This window comes from Artibeus jamaicensis, unplaced genomic scaffold (assembly GCF_021234435.1).
Source record: "Artibeus jamaicensis isolate MK-2021 breed Jamaican fruit bat unplaced genomic scaffold, CSHL_Jam_final contig_354, whole genome shotgun sequence".
NCBI classification, from domain to species: Eukaryota; Metazoa; Chordata; class Mammalia; order Chiroptera; family Phyllostomidae; genus Artibeus; species Artibeus jamaicensis.
In genome coordinates, this window is record NW_026521803.1 from 9691957 (window position 1) to 9711816 (window position 19860).

At 45.1% G+C, this 19860-nt stretch overlaps 1 protein-coding gene across 1 annotated transcript in view; it reads left to right on the forward strand.

The window, feature by feature from the left end:
- LAMA3 (laminin subunit alpha 3) overlaps positions 1-19860 on the forward strand; it is a 256015-nt gene that overhangs the window by 87033 nt on the left and 149122 nt on the right. Inside the window, exons 9-12 of the mRNA XM_037134081.2 lie at positions 6485-6575; positions 8550-8681; positions 10013-10075; positions 17817-17951. Coding sequence (XP_036989976.2) covers positions 6485-6575; positions 8550-8681; positions 10013-10075; positions 17817-17951 — 421 coding nt within the window. The remainder of the gene's footprint in view (positions 1-6484; positions 6576-8549; positions 8682-10012; positions 10076-17816; positions 17952-19860) is intronic.

Below are 19860 nucleotides of genomic sequence, written 5' to 3' on the forward strand. Positions count from 1 at the left end.
CAAGTGACCCTGTGATTTGCAGGCCAGCGCTCAATTCACTGAGCCACACAGCCAGGGCTGCACAACACAGTTGAACAGCTGCCTCACAAAAGAAGACATATGAATGGCAAATAAGCATGCAACAAATGGCTTAACATTATTAGCTATCAGAGAAATGCAAATTAAAATTACGACTTACCACCAATTTTGGTGAGAGTGTGGAACAACTGTACTATCGTGCATTGTTGGTGTGAATGAAAAGATGAATCAACTGCTTTGGGAAATGTTTTAGCAGTTTTTCAAATAAAATTAACACAAACATTCACTCTATGACTCAAAAATTTCACTCATAGGCACTTATCTACGAGAAGTGGGAATGTATGTTTACAAAAAAGTTTTTAGTAGCTTTAAGCACAATAGCACCTGACTGGGAGTAGGCCAGGTGCCAATCAATAGTAGACTGGATGAACACAGTTTCACATACTTAAACAATGGAATACCAATGAACAATAAAGAGGTTCAAACTAGTGATGCATGCAACAGCATGCAAGAATCTTAACAACATGCTAAGTGAAAGAAACTTCCAAAATAGAATGCATACAGTATAAAAGCCATTTAGGTGAAATTCTGGAACAAGAGAAACTAATTAATAGTGGGAAAAATCAGAACTCTGGTTGGCTCTGGGAAGTTGGTGATGGGGATTGACTAGGAAGGATTATGGGAAACTTTCTGAGGTGATGGTATTGCTCTATATCTAGACAGAGGCTTGGGGTTCACAGATGTACGCATTTGTCACAACTCACTGATGTGCAATTAAGAGATCTGTACTTGCATATAAATTTTACACCAAAAAACTGTAGGCAAATCTTGAACTGTAGTTAATTATATACATGCTAAACTTTTGGGGAAAGGTGACTGATATCTACAATTTATTTTGAAGTGCACAAAAATAAGATGGACTGGTGGATAGATAGGGAAAGAGTAAATGGATAATTATGTGATAACACAAATATATTAAAATATTCATGGTAACTTCTACATAGGGTGTGCATTGGTATTCGCTGTACAGCTTAAATATTTTACAATAAAATTTAGGGGATAAAGAGCAATGAAAAAAAAGGCAAGGGACACAACATTTTTATCAGTGACTCCCCAATATCTTTCCCTTTAATGAAATATTGATGTTCTTAACTAAGATTGAAGATTGCCCAATTTGTTCGAGACGATGCTTGAAGATAATTTGCCTTCATTAACTAAAACAGAGTCTTTAGCTTCTTCCGTGGAGACATGACCTTTGATCTAAGTCTTGAGCTTGCTCCCTAGCCGCTTGTGTCCTTGATGTGTTGGTCTCACTATATCCAAACTGATGGTCTCCTCCCCGTCCCCTCTCATACCACACAAAGCTAAGAGATGGGATCGAGAAACAGATGAAGCTCATAGGACTAGATTCCCTCCTGCAACAAATCCCACAATATGACACAAAAGATAACAAATAAGCAAAATACCCTCTCTCTCTAGAATGTACAACAGGATGAAAAATAAGAAAGAGTATTATTAACGCACCAAGAATTTCAAGAGATTCCAAAAAGATATAAAACAGAAGTGCACATATGCAGGAGAACACAGTTGTGGGTTGTGGATGATTTGGAGACACTCCAAGAGGCAACAGGTAGAAGAAATTAACTGTGAAGCTGCATTCAAACCTATAACACTTTATTGGAGTTTATAAAAGAAGACCAATATGGAAAGACATAATGTATCTCCAGACTTAATATTATAAATATACCATTCCTATAAAACCAGTCTATAAACTCAGTACAATTGTGACCAGAGTTTTATAGGATATTTTTTATTTTAATTTTAAAAAATATTTTATTGTTATTTTATTACAGTTGTCCCAATTTTTCCCCCTTTGCCCTACTCCACCCAGCCCACCCCCTGCTCCCACAGTCAATCCCCACCCTGCCGTTCATGTCCATGGGTCCTTTATACCTGTTCCTTGACTAGTCCCTTCCCTTTCTTTCCACCATTATCACACTCTCCCCTCCCCTCTGGTTGCTGTCAGTCTATTCTTTGTTTCCATGTCTCTGGTACTATTTTGCTTGTTAGTTTATTTTGTTCATTCATTTCTTCTTATAAGTGAGATCATATGGTATTTGTCTTTCACCATCTGGCTTATTTCACTTAGCATAATACTCTCCAATTCCATCCACGCTGTTGTAAAGGGTAGGAGCTCCTTTCTTTCTGCTGCGTAGTTTCCCTTGTATAAATGTACCACATTTTTTGATCCACTCATTTACTGATGGGCACTCAGGCTGTTTCCAGCACTTGGCTGTTGTAAATTGTACTGCTATAAACATTGGGATGCGTAAGTTCTTTTGAACTGCTGTTTCAGGATTCTTAGGGTATATTCCCAGCAGTGAAATTGCTGAGTCAAAAAGCAGTTCCATTTTTTGGTTTTTTTTGAGGAAATTCCATACTGGTTTCCACAGTGGCTGCACTAGTCTGCATTCTCACCAACAGTGCACTGGGGTTCCCTTTCTCCACATCCTTGCCAGCACTTGTCTTTTGTTGATTTATTAATGAACAACCTAACCCTACATCTACAAGAACTAGAGAAACGACAACAAACAAATCCCAGAGTGAGTAGAGGGAAGGAAATAATCAAGATCAGAGCAGAATTATATGACATAGAGACTAAAAAAATCAATTCAAAAGATTAATTTAGGAGTTGGTTCTTTGAAAAGATCAACAGAATTGATGAACTTCCAACCAGAGTCATTAAGAAAAAAAAAGAGAGGACCCAAATAAATAAAATTGGAAATGAAAGAGAAGCTACAACCGATACCACAGAAATACAAAGGGTGGTAAGAAATCATTAGACAGCTATATGCCATGAAATGAACAAATTTCTGGAAACATACAATTGTCTAAAACTGAATCAAGAAGAGGCAGAATGCCTGAATAGACCAATAACAACTAGTGGAATTGAAGTAGTAATAAAAAACTCGCAGCACACAAAAGCTTTGGCTTCACGGGTGAATTTTACCAAACATTTAAAGAAGAACTAACTCCTAGCCTTCTCAATCTATTCCAAAAAGTTCAAGAAGAGGGAAGTCTCCCAAACTCTTTTTTACAAGGCCAATACCATCCTAATTCCAAAACCAGACAAACACAACACAGAGAAAGAAAACCACAGGCCAATATCACTGATGAACATAGGTGCCAAAATCCTCAACAAAATATTGGAAATCCAACAGGACATTTTTAATGAAGATTGACTGACTACCCTAAAATTCTTATTGATAAAATAATATGTGGGAATAGGTGAATAATTACGGAGGAAATTTGTCTTCAGAGATATCAAAACATACCATGAATCTGTATTGAGTATGGACTCAATGCAGGAGTAAATAGTTCAATAAACTCTAACAGAGAATCTAGAAACATATGCTTGCAGGTGTTAAAATTTGGTTTACAGTAAAATTGGCATTTTTAGTGGAAGAGAGGGGTGGACATTACATATATGATGTTGGGACATGAAGTTGGCCCTTCATTGTCAGAAAAAGTGTCACCTTGTCTTAAGCCGTATACACAGGGACGTGGGGAGTCTTGACAAGGAGTGGAGGACAGAAAGTGCTGCTGCAGCGGGGTCAGTGGCCTGGGTGAGCCACAGGGTGATGCTTCAAGAGGAAGCCCGAATTTTCTGGTAGAACATGTACCCCACAGCAGTCGTTTACCAGAAACCCAGCTGTCTGAGTCAGTTCAGGCTGCTTGAATAAATATACCATAGTGTGTGTAGACTAAATAATAAACAGTTATTCCTCACAGTTCTGGAGGCCAGGAAGTCCAAGATAAAGGTGCTGGCAGATCCAGTGTTCGGTGAGGGCCCACTTTTTGGTGTGCAGATGACTGCCCTCTAGTCGTATCCTTCATAATGTTGCAGAAATTCTCTCTCTTCTCATAAGGGTACTAGTCCTATCAGGAGGGCCCCACCCTCATGATCTCCCTATCTCCTAAACACCCGGTCCTCAAATACCATCACATCAGGGGTTGGGTTTCAATATATGAATTGGGGGGTTGGGTGTCAAAGACATTCAGTCAACAGCACCAGTTAGCCTGACTGTCTCCCACCTTTTCTATATGGTGCTAGTAATGGATGAATGATAACTGTCTACCATCAGCTCTAGCTGGTAACAGGCAGTGGGCACATCACAGGCAGGCTGGGCCTAGAGACTTCTAGGCAGTCAGGCAGCCAGCATGTGAAGGAGCCAGATTATTATTCTGTAGTGCAGTCACTTACCAGAGATGACCATGTTCTCATGCAGCATTGATTTGATTTTAGTTCTTGGTTTACTATTTTAAGTATTGCCTTGGGGATGCGACATTTTAAATAGGGTGGCCAATTCCCTGGGATTTGGCATTTGAGTGAAGGCCTGAAAGAAGCAAGAGAATGGGCTAGGCATATGTCTGGGAGAGAGTGTTCCAGGCACGAGGATGCAGTGCTAAGGGCCCTGAGAGGGAGCAAGGGGCCCTGTGTGGCCAGAGAGGAGTGGGCAGGGGTAGACAAGTCAGAGAGGTAGCAGAGGCCAGATCGTGTTGGCCTTAGGGAGGAAAATCAGACTGGGGCTTTTCAGGAGCATGTGGACCACACTTCCTCTGTGCTTGAGGTCCCCAGAAATGGAAGTCAGCTACAGTGTTATGGGTGTGGTCAAGGAACAGAGAGGGGCAGAGATGGGGTTTAGCCTGAAGACTGCAAAGCACCTTGGAAGTTTTGCTTAGAGGAATTAAGACTGAAAGAGCGACCAGAGCAGGGCTGGGTTTCTAGGTGAGCATTGCTGGCTTCTCTAGGAGGTGCCAAAGGAAGGGGTAAGTGTGGTGGTAGGCTCATCTCCGGCATAGATCCCGTCCATGCCCATCCTACTCATGAGCTTGGGCAGCTGAGGTTTCCCATCTTGTTTATTGTTCTGTAGATGTAAATTCAAGTACCCACCCCTCCCAATGATATTGCTTCTTCATTGCTTCAAATATAGAAATTAGGGAGCCACTGTTCGTAGGTCACAAACTGACCTCAGCCCAACCATGACCTTGGGTGTCCATAGATAAAGGGTGTGTCACCACCTTCAGGGCTCCGTGTGGATTCTGGACAACTACCTGAGATCTGAAGGCAAACCACAGGCATTATCCATCTTTGGGGTGATTTTCTGTTTTCTTTTGGTCTCTTATTGCTGTTGTTTGTGTCTTAAAAATGTAACTTCTCTGTGGCAGGTGCTTCACTGACTGAGCTTTGTGTAAGAAGGGAGAGCCTGGGCTGCCCCCTTCAGAGGACTTTTCATTTCCTACTCCACTGGGAAAAAATTGGGGAGCCAAGGTTAACCTGATGTTCTCTGTCTATTATAAGTCACAGCAGCAAGCAACAGAGAGGTTCACTGGCATTTGATGGGAAGAAGGGTGGACTACAGCTGTTTCTTATTTACCCAGAATGTTTATGCATATAAATGTTAAGTCAGAGAAGTGGCCAGTGTGGTTTTAGACTTCAATGTTAAAGTGAATTCAGATTTTCACCCACAGGACAAGGAGTGGTAATAAATAAAAGTCTGTAATTAATAAAATCATCTAAAAAGGGGGAGAGGATACAGAAAGTGTCTTTGTTCTCCCCTCTGTGATTCTATGCAGACCCTTTTTGGGTCCAAGTGTCTTATATTTGTTCTTTTGACTTCCAGTTGCCTTTCCTTTCATTAATGAAAGAACACTGTCCTCCTAAGTGTTTCCAAATTAGAGAGTGAGAAAGGCAGAATTGAACTGGATCCATGGTGTACAGTTCTTGGAAACTGGCGATGCATGTTGGGTAATTTGATTTGTGGCAATTAAAAAGATTAATCATGAAATATAAAAAGCTGCCTACTATTATACTTTAAAATAAGCTCTGTGTATGAGACTCATGCCTACACTTTCCATTCATGTTACAGAAATGTTTAGGAAATGGTTTCATGACTAAAGTACAGATCAAATTAGAATGGCAAGAGAAGAGGATCTGTATATGTGATTTCTTCCAAAAGCAGAGATGGTAAAAGTACATACATGACCTTTTATTCCTTGGGTAAACCTAAGGGTGATTTATTACCCACACTACTTCTGAATAAAGCTTTGAAGGGTGGTCCTCTTGAGCTTTTTTTTCTCACTCAAGTATCAGGTACTTCATCAAGCAAATTCTGTGATTAGAGGGAAAAACCTGGGTTTTCCAGGTCATAGTACTACTCTCATTTACTCTTCCGATAAGAAAAAAATTCCAGAGCCAAATGTAAACCAGTATCCTGTGGTAAGTCTTGCAGACTGAAGCTCAAGATCAATACTGTGTGTATGTGACTGAAATTACAGGTGTATACAACAGAATTACAGGTTTATACAATTATTTCCCTGGTGAATAGCACAGAATAAAGACTTCCTCAGCACTATATATATATATATATATATATACCTCTAAATTTCTTTTGCTTCTTTCTAGCATAACACGGCTGGTATAAACTGTGAAAAGTGTGCTAAGGGTTATTATCGCCCCCATGGCATTCCAGTCGATGCCCCCCATGGCTGCATCCGTAAGTTTCATTTCACCCTGGTGTGTCTGACACTGTGTGGGCTGCATTGGGGAGGTCACCAGGCTAAAGCCCCATTGGTTAGTAGTTCCCGTCTTTCCTTCTTTGTCCATATTACTGGTTCACTCCTTACTGTGTGACCTCAGGCAGGTACATGATCTCGCTAAGCCTCCTCCTTCTTGTACATAAGTAGAAATGGTAATATACACCCTAAGGTAAATGAAATGCCCCCGAAGCCCCTAAGAAAACACTGAACATTGGGCCTAGTGTCACACACTAGGCCTGCAACAAATGTGAGTCCCTCTGTTTCCTGTTGTTTGACATGTTTCTATGATCTCTGATAATTTCAAAAGTTTTTCAGGAGTAGCATCAAGTCAACATGGTAAAGATTTTACAAGGATTTAATAATAGTCCCAATATTTAAAATAGCTACAGTGTATCAAGCATTTGCTATATACCAGAACTCACCTAAATACTTTCACAATATCTTATTTAAGTCTCACAATAAGTTCAGGACATTGTATTATTATTCTCATTTTTAGAAATGGGGAAACCAAAGGGTCTGAGTAGTTACAAAGTTTGGCCCAGGTGACAAAACCCCTAACTGGTGGATCCAGGAAATAGTTGACTTCTGTCTGGAGTCACCGTGTTATCCCACATCCATTGTACAGAAAAATGCCACTGGTTCTTCCCTGTGGAACTGTCAGTCAGAGGTCTGACTGTGGACTTAGTCCTGCATGTGTATCCTGCTGGGTTCTTTCCTGTTTTGGGGCCTCCCCAGTTCTCTGGCTGCCATGGTTGGGAAAAACCCCAGTCCTGAAGCTGGTCTCTGTGCCCCACCATTTCCAAAATTCATTTATCATATCATTAAGATTTGAGGGCAACAGAGTCGGAGTATTGTATGTGTGAACTCCGATCTGTCCTCTCTAGGACAGTAAGTTGTTAAGTGTGTTTCTATTTTCTTTTTTTTTTAAGTGTGTTCCCATTTTCCCTCCCTCTTCCACATCATCCTACAAAGTAACATGTCCATCATTTTCTTGCGCCCACACAAAATAGGCATGGGTAATGGAAGACAAACATTATGAGTGCAGCCATGCCTTGTTAGGAACCTCAATTATCCATCACTTCTCTAGTTTCTTTTTTGCCATCGAAGTGGTCTCAGGGAGATATTAGAGGCTTAGCACAAAGAATCCACAGGACCCAAAAATCCTAAACAAATTAACCAAAGGACACCAGGAGAAGCGGGTCTGAGGTGAGGGAGCTGGAGTCCTTGACAGCTCACAGCTTCTCCAGTCTCCCAGTTCCTCATGGAACGTGTACCTCTCTGGACTATGACAGTATTTCTGCTGTACAAGGTGAGGACTTGCTGGCTCAAGGGAAGCTCCCAGGTGAGGGGTTTACCAAATCTCTTATACCCCAAGTATGTCCCTCTGAAATGCAAACCTAATAATTGTGTCGGTTGCAAAACCTGCCTTCAGTAAGCCACAGCGCTTGAATTGAGCATTTGGATTGTGGGCACAATCTTGCTACACTGTCTGCAGATTATATATCCACGTCCAGGCATCCCACACAAGTTCACACCACAGCTGTGTGATGATGACCACAATGTGGACATCACAGCTGGGCAGGAGAGGCTGTGCCCAGCAGACCTGCCAGCAGCTACAGCACATGGCCACCAGCCCCTCCGACTGTAGTTGATGCACGCTTTCCCTCTTCTGTGGTGAGCTGGGCAGAATTCAGTATAATCAGCTACATTCTTGAGAGTGTCTTAGTGTGGCTGCTCATTAAAGCTCATCTCTGTGGGCCCATGGGGTTCAGCCAATGGGAACTATGTATGAAGTGGAAAACAGGATGTATGCTTTCAAGAACGACTCTAGACCAATGATGAAGTATTAAACATTGCCTGAGAAGTATCGGGACATATTTGCTTTAGTAAGTGCAGCAGCCTGATCCCTTGAAACCTGAAATTTCTCTAAGCTTGCAGCTGTAACCCTGAGCATGCGGATGACTGTGAGCAGGGCTCAGGCCGCTGTACCTGCAAGCCAAATTTCCATGGAGACAACTGTGAGAAGTGTGCTGTCGGATACTACAATTTCCCTTTTTGCGTGAGTAAGTACCACTGCAAAAGTAAAGACTGCCCTTCTTGGCACATGGTTGGGCTTTGTGCATTAATAGCTGAGGACATGACAGGTGGCGGAGGAGTGGAGGGGGGTACAAATGGGGCCCGGTAGGTTGTGTTTACATGAAAGTGTTTTTAAAAGTTTGGAACATAAAATGGATAGAAGTATGTTTTATAGTCTTCTTTATGTCCAAAGTGTTAGGTTGTACCATAGACATTGCCATCTCATTGGGTCAAAACAGTCAAATACTGACAATTTCACCTCAGAAATCTACGTCTGTGATTCTTCTTCATGAACCTAGAATTGATGTCATGGCTTGTAGATGTTCGTTTGCATACATGTAGTGCATGTCATGTTTTGGGTGACCAGGAGGATGTGTTTCCTCTTTCCCAAGGTACAGTAGGCCCCCACCTCACCCCACTGCAGTGATCTCAGTGAACATCTCAGCAGCCTGGAGAGAAAAATGTCTGTTAGAAATACCGTAGAACATAAGGCAGGAGCGTCTGTGCAATCAACTATGCAAATTGTGGTTAGAGCCACGGTCAGGTCATTCGGCCACAAGATAAAAACTGTAGTCTGGGTTGGGACAAGAGCCCCCAGTGAGTTCCGTGTGAGTTCTCGCCCAGTCCCACACTCACAACCCTGCACGCACAGGAAGAGCACATCGAGCTGTGGGGTAAGAGGGGGCAGGTTGCCCATGACTCGGTGGCTATGGGTTCAGGCTCGCACTGTCCCAGGGTAACTGTAAAATTAGTGCCACTTTCACTGCCAAGTGTCCTGGTGTGAAGAATAAGTTATATGATCATCTGATGTTTAAAGGAACTAATTTTAAGCCAGAACACGGTAGCACCAAATCAGGACTCAATCAACTTGGAATTTGCAGTTACTGGATGAGGCTGAGCAGAAACTGTGTTCTCCTTTTTACTGGAGAAATGAAACCTGAAGTGATGTTATGGTGTAAACAAAATTTGGCTGGGGGAATCTTGAAAGAAAACACTTTTAAAAAGCTAGTCTCAATTTTACATTAAAAACCAATAAAGTTGTTAAAGAAGTCAGGCCACCCTGCTTAGCCTGGAACGTGGCTATTGCGAGTACAAAATATCTATTTCTGTTTGTTAATATGCAAATAAGAATGTCTGACCAGTCTGGCTTCAATTACTAGATGCATTTTAAATATAGCAATATTGTCTTTCTTTAAGTTAGTCTCCACAAGCTACTTTTCACTAAATTAGAGAGGGCTTCTTCCTAGTTAGTGCAATTTAGTATTTTATTTTACTGTCTTCTTAATCCTCTGAGTTTTTTAATAAACTCTTTTTGTAGGAATTCCCGTTTTTCCTATTTCTACTCCAAGTGCAGAGGATCCAATAGCTGGAGATATAAGAGGTAAGTAACCTCTCTTTTTTTTATTGAACTTCAGTGAAGATACTATGCCCCCTAGTCTCCAAGTTTACTTCCTGTGCACACTGCGATGTCCAAGTTCAGGAAGAATGGCAAGATGTCCTGAGGCGTCTCCTATTTGAGCTCCTCCCCCTCCCCCCATCATTTTCTACACCGATCTGTCTTTTGCAAGGCACTACCTGATTAAGGGAATGAAGCAGAGTTTGGACTGTAGATCCACAGCTGGCTCAGAACCTTCAGCTGCGGTCAGTGCTCACTGTCTTCTTAGGGTTCCCCACGAAGAAGCCCTGAGAAAGGACAGCCAGCAGTTTGTTTGGACGCAATCCCAGGAAACACCAATAAGCAGCGGTCCCCAACCTTTCTGGCACCAGGGACTGGTTCCATGGAAGACAATTTTTCCACAGACCAGGGGTGGGGGATGGTTTCCAAATGGTCTGAGTGCATTACCTTCAAGCTCCCCTCTTGCTATGTGGCCCAGTTTCTGACAGGCCTCAGACCGGTAGTGGTCCCTGGTCTGGTGTTGGGGGCCCTGAATAAGGGAGTGAGTCAGGGAGTAAAAGAAGCTGTTATACAGATACATTAGCAAGCAAGGTCCTACTGCAGTGCCTGGAGCCCCATCCCTCTGCACATAGGATTTACTCAGCATTATCTGGACTGAAGGAGTAATTTCAATGACCTGCCCCTGGTGAAGGGCTGCCTCTGGGGCATTAACTCTGTGGCATCTCCAGCTTGGCCTGCAGCGGGGGTGCTCCTGCAGCCTGAACACTCCCCTGGGCAGAGGAATGGCAGAGGTGTGCAGGAAGCAGCCTTTGGGGTGGAGAGGTGTGCGTGCCGCACCTACCAAATTTCCCATTCTGCAAGTATTTTATGATCGCCGACTATATACAGTGACATTCTGGCTGTTGTGGGGGGTTAGCACTCCCAGCTCTCTTAGAGCTTATATTCCAGCTGGGGAACTCATACAATAACATACATAGTAGACAAACCACTAAACAAATAACATTTCTAATATGCTAGGGCTGGGTCCTATACAAGGTCACTACTTTTACAGGAGAGTCATTCACATTGCAGGTATAAACCAGCCCACATGGGAATATTGCAGGCCTTTAGGTTAGATTCTGGAGCTGTGGGACGTTTCCTACCAAACCCCACAATGGCACACGCAGGGATGCACACACTCGGAAGGGCACACCCACACCAGCATCGCTTACACACAGCCGTGACCGTCTGAGGCACCCACTGACGTCACTTCTCATCCCCCAGGGTGTCCAGATGCTCTCCCTCTGGTGTGCAGGCAGGGGGAGGTGTGTGAGAGCACATGTGCCGCTCCTTTGGGCATGTCTGGGGTCTGGGTGGACAGAGAAGGGGCACTTGTGACCAGACAAGAAGATGGCCTCTGGAGAGATCTCCTTGGCAGAGGAGTTCAGGTTCTGCACCAATGTGGTAGCTCAGAGTATGAGCTAGAGGCAGCCTTGGTTATGCGTGTTGTGAAAAAAATGAGGCAGAGAGAAATGTCAGGGAGTGTGAGGTTTGCTGATTTAAATAGAGAAGCCTCACTGAAAAGATAGTAAGCAGGGCCCTGAGTGGGTGGGGGCGAGCTCTGCAGGTGTCTGGGAGGAATCGTCCAGACACAGGAGGAGAAAGTGCAAAGCAAGCCACTGGGGCAGGGACACACTGGGGGTGCTCACTGAACAAAAGGGAGACCAGACATACTAAGGCTGAGTGAGCAAAGGGAAGATGCATAAGAGGGGCAGCTCCAGGGGCCAGATGGCAGGCCCTTGTCAGCCACTGCAGAGGCTCAACCTTCTCCTCTAAGGAGACGGGAGCCATGGAGAGGTTTGTACTGAGAAGTGACATTGCTCAAGGACCTTTGCAGCTGCTGAGTTGGAAACCACTTGCAGGGGGAGAGGCTGAGCAGGGAGACATCATGGGAAGATACTGTGATGGTCCATGAGGAAGAGAGGATGGTGGCTCAGACCCAGGAGGTGTCAGTGAAGTGACAAGAAGTGCACAGATTGTGCATTTAATCTGGAGATAGAGCCAACGAGACTTGCCAGGGGATTGCTGGACCAGCAGTGGGATACGAGAGAGTGACAGGACACTGGACGGGGCAAATGAGGGAGATACTGCTGTTTATTGAAGCCGGAAAGGCTATAAAGAGAAGGCGATGTGTAAGACGGGCTAGGGGAGAGGCGGGCGGATGAGGTCATGGGGGCATGTGGGCACTCACTTCTGGCTGTTCTTTCTTCTCTCTGTGAAATAAGAATCAAGGCCAGAGGCAGAAAGGGAGGATGGGGAGGAGGACCTGGAGTTGAGGAGAGAGGAGGTCTGAAAAAGTCATCCTACGCCGTGGGGGACTGAATTGGCCTGGAGAACATCGTAGGATTGGGGGTGGCAGAAAGGGCTCACTGGAGGCCGAGACCCAGCTTGCCTTCCTGTGCTGTTCCCTACTTCTGCTCTACCTGAGCCTGATCAAACCACGGCACCAGGTGCTGTTATGTGGAGTATGTATCGTCTTAAGTTTTTGTCAGATCCTTGGTCGCCTGGGGACAGCAGCTCTGCTTGACTTGGTTTCTCATCCTCACTGGACCTACCACAGTGTCCTGCCTCGAGTGGGGCAGAATCAAGTGCTTCGTTAAGTGTTCATTAATTGACTAGACAGAACCCAACATTTGAGCTTTGATTACAACACGCTTCTCTGGTCGTCTGCCACAAGAATGTTTCAGATCCCCCACTTACTGTCTGTTTACAGTAATCCCTTTGTTATCCAATTCTTTTTTTTCTCTCCCCAAGTAGACTGGCGGTGACTTCAGGAAAAAAAACTTAATTGAACTTGAAGGAAAGTTCAGACGTCTGTTACAAAATACTAGGGAAGCCGTAGAACACAGCCTCGAGGAAAAGAAGTTTAATTAGTGCAGTTAGATTTGTTTGGGAATTCGAATGCACAGACATCCATTTCAATTTGGTCTTTTATGAGTGCATTTAAAAAACACCCAGTTCAGGGCCTAACTCCTGGCTAGGAACACGAGAAACACAAACATCTCAGCAGCCAGATGATACACCGGACTGGATAATACCGAGCATCCTTCAACCATGAGAATTTCAATTCTTTTAGGTCCCTGGATGTGTCCATGTCTTCTAATACAGTGGTCCTTAGACAGGACTGTGTTTTAGTAGCCCTTGGTTTTATAAGACGTAACTTCTTGTGTATCACCCCAGATCTGAGTCTAGATTTTCAGGATTGGAGCCGAGGCTTATATTTTGAGCAAGTTTTCCAGATGATGCTAATATATGTCTCTTGTTAAAAACCACTTCTCGGTTAGTAGAAATTCCCATTCAGTGTTTGGAAAACTTTTCTGTTAAGGCTCAGGTAGTAAATATTTTCAGCTTTGTAGGCAAAGTTGCAATACTCAACTTTGCTGTTATATAAGCAGCTATAGATAATATGTAAATGAATGAACTTGGTTGGCTGTGTTCCAAGAAAACTTTATTTACTAAAATAGGGGTGGGTTTGGCACTCAGACCATAGTTTACAGATCCTGGGGTTCTATCAGAATCTCCAAGCTTAAGACCCCACACCTAGGCCATGGTGGGCAACTGCTACACTAGAAAATCCATACAATCGATTTCAGACACTGAAGCTTTGAAGCAGAAGAACAGAACAACATTACAGATCAGAATGCTTGCATGTTTTGCATTGTATTTCACGACCCCGAATATTATTAGCACTTTCTGGGTCCAAGTGATTAGTTATATCCACTAAGGATTTATTTTTAGGAAGCCAGTGTATCAATATCCTTGTATCATGTTTCAGTGTGTCAGTAGACACATCTTTAAGGGCTCCTTTTGAACATCACAGCATATGCAAAACATACACTCTAGAGGGACGCCAGCCTGCAGGTGCACACACACTCTTATTCCTCCAAGGTCAAGTGAAGAGCAGCAAAAAGCAAAATCCACATCTGCAGAAAGACTCCAGGTGCTTACTTTAGGAGACATTCAATCTAATGATGATTCTCTGAAGCAGCCCCTTTGACCTGAAGAATGTCCAGGAGGTTTTTTGACAAATATCATGAAAAGGGTGTGATTCCCCCAATCATTTTGTTAGGAGCTACTCACAATTGCTGAAGTTTTGAGGTCAGTCTGGATGGGACTAAGGATGAGAACCCTGAGGTTGGGGAGATGGCTGCTGGGGGTGCTTTTCTGACTCCGTTCCCCTCCAGGCAGGGCACGTTATCTGACCGGCAGGGTGGGGCAGTCACTGTTGACCTGGAGACCCACCAGGTAAGGCTTAGAGAGGGGCACGCACATTCTGGTATCTCAGTTTTGAAGCCAATAAAACAGAATTCAAGGAATGGTGTTTACTGAAAAGAATTCTAGTCTTGAATATCTAGCATATTCTTCATTCACTGAACTTTTATGAAGTGCCCATCCTGTACTAGGCGCTGACTAGGCACCGACAGGGCACAGCTCCGCCTGCTGCGCGGCCCCTGCGCCCTGGAAGCTCCAGTCCCGCAGGAGACACGCAGGCAAACAGTCATGACAGCAGGAGTTAATACGATGGCCAGGCGAGAACACGAAGCCATGGGAGCATACAAGAGTGACCTCCGTGCAGTCCCTTACAGAAGGCATGATGGAAGGAAAAAAGGAAGGAAGAAAGGGAGGGAGGAAGAGGAAAACAGAGGGAAGGAATGAGGGTACGTAGAGGTTCTGGAAGAGCTTCCCCACAGCAGGAGCAGGAGGCCTCTGAGCTGAGTCTTAGAGCGTGAAGGAGTTAGCAGCTGAGAGAAGGCGTGGGGATAGGGGAGGAGGTGGCGGGTGGGTCACTGGGACTGACTCATGGGGGAGGGGGAAGAAGCGAGTGAAGGGGTGGGGCGAGGAGAGGGTTAGGAAACAACCAGAGCGGGCAGCCGGGTGCAGAGGTGCAGGTTACAGCACACACCTGCGCCTCACCCACAGTGAGCGCTGTGTCCACTGAGGGCATTGCAGATGGTATATTTATGACAATTTCACCACAAGTGTCAGGAAAGCACCTGGAGGAAGGGACACCTGTTCTAGTTTGCACAAAGGTGCCACTTGGGCTGCTGGCTGGCAGTCTGGAAGGTTTCGAAGGGTCTATTGTATCGTACCCTTCAAGGACGTTGGATTGTGTCCTGAAGGCATTGGGTCACCTTTGACGAATTTAAACTGGAAAATGATATGAGAAGAAAGGTCACTCGACACCAAGGTGGACAGTGAATTGGAAGGGGCAAGACAGGCGCCAGGCAGCCTTGTGAGGAGGCCGGCGAATAATCCAGGCGGACAAGGATGAGGTCTGAGGGAAGGCTCTGGAAGGAGAGCAGCGTTTTGGGGACTCTCCTGAGGTGTAACCACCAGGACTCGGTGACAAGGGGAAGGGGGGACCTCCGAGGTTCCTGGCTCTGGCACTGTGTGGGACTGCATTCTAGATAAGGATGAGGAATTGTTGAAAAGGAGAATTTTAGAAGCAGAATTTTAAAAAAATGCATAGGTATGAGATGTTTTCTTTCTGTTTACAAATGATTGTAAATCAGTGACCAGATTGGACCTCAGTGACAACGTGAAGTTCAAGTTTTTTACTGACTTTGAATGCCTGGTTAATGCTAGGACTGCATTTGACAGTAACACTTTCCCTCTCCCTGGAGCATCCTGTGCCGATGGGGCCAGGGCTCCGGGGCCTTGGACGGCAGTATGGAGAGCGGTCAGGGCGGTGCTCATGCCAGCCTGGGTGCCAAGGCTTCTCTTGTGATGAATGTGCCCTTGAACATGTCCAGTGCTCTTTTTGTCAGATCACATGACTGCCTGATAGAAGTATGGAGAAGGCAGAGATTGTGCAAAGACCATAAAGGTGTTCTGATGTTCCCTGATCCTCTTTCTTAATTATTTTTTCAGAGAAAATAATTCCACAGCTTTCTTATTTATCCTTCATCTGAAAGGTTAAGGGTTTAGGGCAACGGCAGAAAGAGTGGGATTTGACTAAACTTTTTTAAATGACCTATTATTTTAATCTGTTTAGAATCTCTTCAAAATGCATGAGACCTCCCTTCCTTGATAACTAGGGTGAATGAACCCAGTCAAATCTTTGAGTATTTCAGGATCTTTCTTATGAGACCATGTGGCCAATTTAGATATTAAAGTTTTTGATAGAAATGTAGAAAGATTAAATGTGAGATTGGTTTGAATATGTAAACTAATCTAGGACACACCTTGAATGTAGCTTTTAAAATCAGTCATCAGCTTGTAACTTTAGCATGCGCTTGAGAGTCAGAAACACCTGTGTTCAAATCGTGACCCTGCTTTTCTGGCTGTGTTACCTTGAGCAAGTTAATTAACCTTTCTGAGCATCTTTTTTTCTCAGCTATAAAATGCTTACCTATCTTACAGAGCTCTCCCTTGCCTTCATATTTTTTTAATCCATTTATAAAGAAGTCAAGCAAGAGCCTGTCTTTTTGAGAAATATTTATTTATTGAGAAATACTGTACGATGGCATTGGCAGCCCTGAGGTTGCCCCTCACTAAGTGTTCAGCTCTAAAGGTGTTTCACTTACCTATGGCTGTGTAACAAATCACCCCAAAACTTAGTGGCTTAAAACGACAAGAGTTACTTCTCACAATGGGGGAGCTAGCTGGGCAGTCTTTCTGCTGGACTTGCTGGAGGGTCTGCTGGGGACCGCCGGGCGCCTCTCCCATGTGGCCTTCCCCCTCGACGGGGCTGGACGGGGTATGTCACACAGCTGTCTGAGGGTTCCCAGAGGGCGGGGTGGAAGCCACGGAGACTGTTTTGACCTGGACTCAGAAATCCTACACCAGCAAGTTCACTTCATTCCACTGGTCAAAGCGAGTTACGAGGCCCATGCTGATTTCAGTAATTAAAGTGCCATGAAAGGCAAACAGGTAAGAGAGAGAACAGGAGAGGAAGCGGGGGCGCTGCCTGTACAGATTGGTCGGGGCTGACTTTGAACTGAGAAAGAACCAGGGAAATGCATTCCAGGCAGAAGAAGGTCTCAGGTGGGAAAGCACTTCTCTGCGGGCTTGAAAGCGTCCTGACTTGCGGGACAGGCTCATGCCTGGGGGGTTAAGTGACACAGTCTGGGTGAATCCCCCACAAAGCCATGTGCGACACGTGGTTGAGCTGAATTTATGTTTGTTTCTTCGCTTCTAAAAAGTGGGAGGTGGAAGTATGTTTAATTCAAGATTGTCATTAGGCCCTGGCCAGGTCGCTCAGTTCGTTAGAGCATCATCTCGATACACAAGGTTGTGGGTTCCGTCCCCGGTCAGAGCACAGTGAGAATCGACCAATGGATGCGTGAATAAGTGGAACAACAAATTGATGTTTCTCTCTCTTTCTGCAAATCAATTAATAAAAATTTAATGAAAAGACTGTCACTAGCTTGGAATCTGTTAAATTGAAGTTTTTTACTCTACAAAGCTCAGAGTTGGGGTGAGATGAAGCATTTTCACAAAAGTAGATGTTAAGACTTTTCAAAAGATGTTTTGCACACTGATGCTCACCCTGGATGTCTTAGTGGCATCTCTGACTTTTCCTGAATATTTGTTTCATTTCCCTTTAAGATGTAGTCTTTGGGGTTAAGGATGTCTATAAACCACAGATCTATCATAGTCTCTGTTTTCATGGTAGAAACCTGGGGGAAGGGAGAAACTGACCGAGGGCTGGGGCAATGCCTTGAACATCTCTTCTCCTTCACAGGGTGTGATTGTAACTTTGAAGGTGTTCTCCCCGAAATATGTGATGACCGTGGAAGATGCTTGTGCCGCCCTGGGGTCGAGGGCCCTCGGTGCGATGCCTGTCGCTCGGGTTTCTACTCATTCCCTATTTGCCAAGGTAAGTGGGCAAGGCTGCCTGGTGATCATCAGTTCCTGAAGATAAACTTCCCCCTGGGGAGATGCAGAGGCTGTTTCTGGCACAGCTGTGTGGCCCGCAGTCTAATAAATAAGCCCTTGGCTTAGATGTGTGCGTTATATGGGACCGTCCTCCTCCTCGGGCCATGTCGCCTCTCTCCTGTTTTTCAGCCCTCCCCTGCCTCCTCCCTCGTGGTCAAACCTGTAGTCTTTGGAGTCAGCTGCCTGTGCACATGCAAATCCTGGCTCTGGAGAGAAGGTAGTATCTGAGCAGCATTTCAGAGCCTGACAGGTAGATAAGGGGAGGAGGCAGGGCATTCCAGGGAGAGAGGACAGCATACACAACCCACAAACTCCTCCTTCCCCACTGGTGTGTACCAGTCTCCGGGACAGTGACTGACGGGGACAGAGGATAGGAGCAAGAGGTGTCTGGCCCTGTCCGTAGAGCATAATAGGTGTGCTGTAAATGGTGAGCGAATGAGGAAGTGTCTGAATCAACTTCCCAAAGTCCTTCTCCTTTGCCTCCTCACTGCCTGCCACTGTTCTCCCCCCAGTAGCTGATGTTGGGAAGGGAAGGAAGAAGAAGAGAAGATTATCACTCAGGGCTCAGGGCAGGAACTTAACACCTCTGCAGGTATTATACCCAGACAGGGGCTTGCTGTAAACAATCAGGTGTTAACCCACATGTCCAGGAAGCCAGACAGGGCAGAGCTGCAGAAACACTCGACCAGCCACAAGAAGGCAGCCTCTGCCTTACTCTCCCCCATTTCTGATCTTATTCGAATACTTCTTATCCAGGAGAATACTTCTTATTCAAATACTGCAAAACCCAGTTGGATGCCAGCCATCCAGAATCCAACTCCAGGAGACCCTGGAAAGTACTGTTTCTAGTTTCCCAGCCTCTGAACACAGGAAGAAGTCAGCATTGCTGTTGATCATTCAACAAGGTCAGCACAGTCAGCCACAATAAGGAGCTGTGTGTGAGACGGGAGCAGGAAAAAGCTTCCCCAAAGCTGGAGGACAAAGTGGCCACGAGCAAGGTTTGCACTGGCCATCAACTTAGGCAACTTATGTCACCCCTCGGTTCCTCAGTTTCCAAATAACAGTGACTGCCCTGTAACGTGTTGTGCAGGTTAGGTACACACTGACAGGTAAAGTTCCTAGAGTCACGGCATCCTCACTTGTATGGCAGCTATTATTCCTTAACCCTCCTTCTTCTGCCCTGTTTTACCTGCTGCATCATTTTGAGGGCCTATAGCCCCAATCCCAGTTATCTCTCTGTTTGCCTAGATGTCTGTGTGCAAGCCCCTCCACACCTCAAGCCCCTCCTTTTCCTCCTGGCCCCTTGGCACACCCTGTCCATGGACCTCTGTCCTCTGCTTCACTTCTTAGCCTTTCCCTCTCTGGGGCCACAGAAACTCTCAGCAGTTTCTGAACAGAGATTTGGTCACCTAGCAGGTGGGAGGGTAAGGGCAGAAAGGGGGCGTCCTTTCTTCTTGTTCCTTGACTTCAGAATTGACTTCCAGCCAAGGTGGAGGCGTAGGTGGATACACTGTGCTTCCTGGCACAACTAAAAGAAGCACAAGTGCAAATTTAAAAACAAAAAATAACCAGAACTGCCAGAAAATTGAACTGTGTGCAAGTCTGACAACCAAGGACTTAAAGAAGAAACATTTATCCAGGTGGGTAGGAGGGGCAGAGATGGGCAGCTGGGCAGAGAGGACTCGCAGCAAGGCAGCAGAGGGAGGGTTGGGCCGGGCAGTCCCACACCTGTGTGTGGATAGACCAGGAGGAACAACTGAGGAGCTAGACATACCATGCAACCCAGGGTTCCAGCTCAAGGACATAGAGCCTCAAAACCTCTGACTGAAAAAACTGGGCTCCCAGAATCC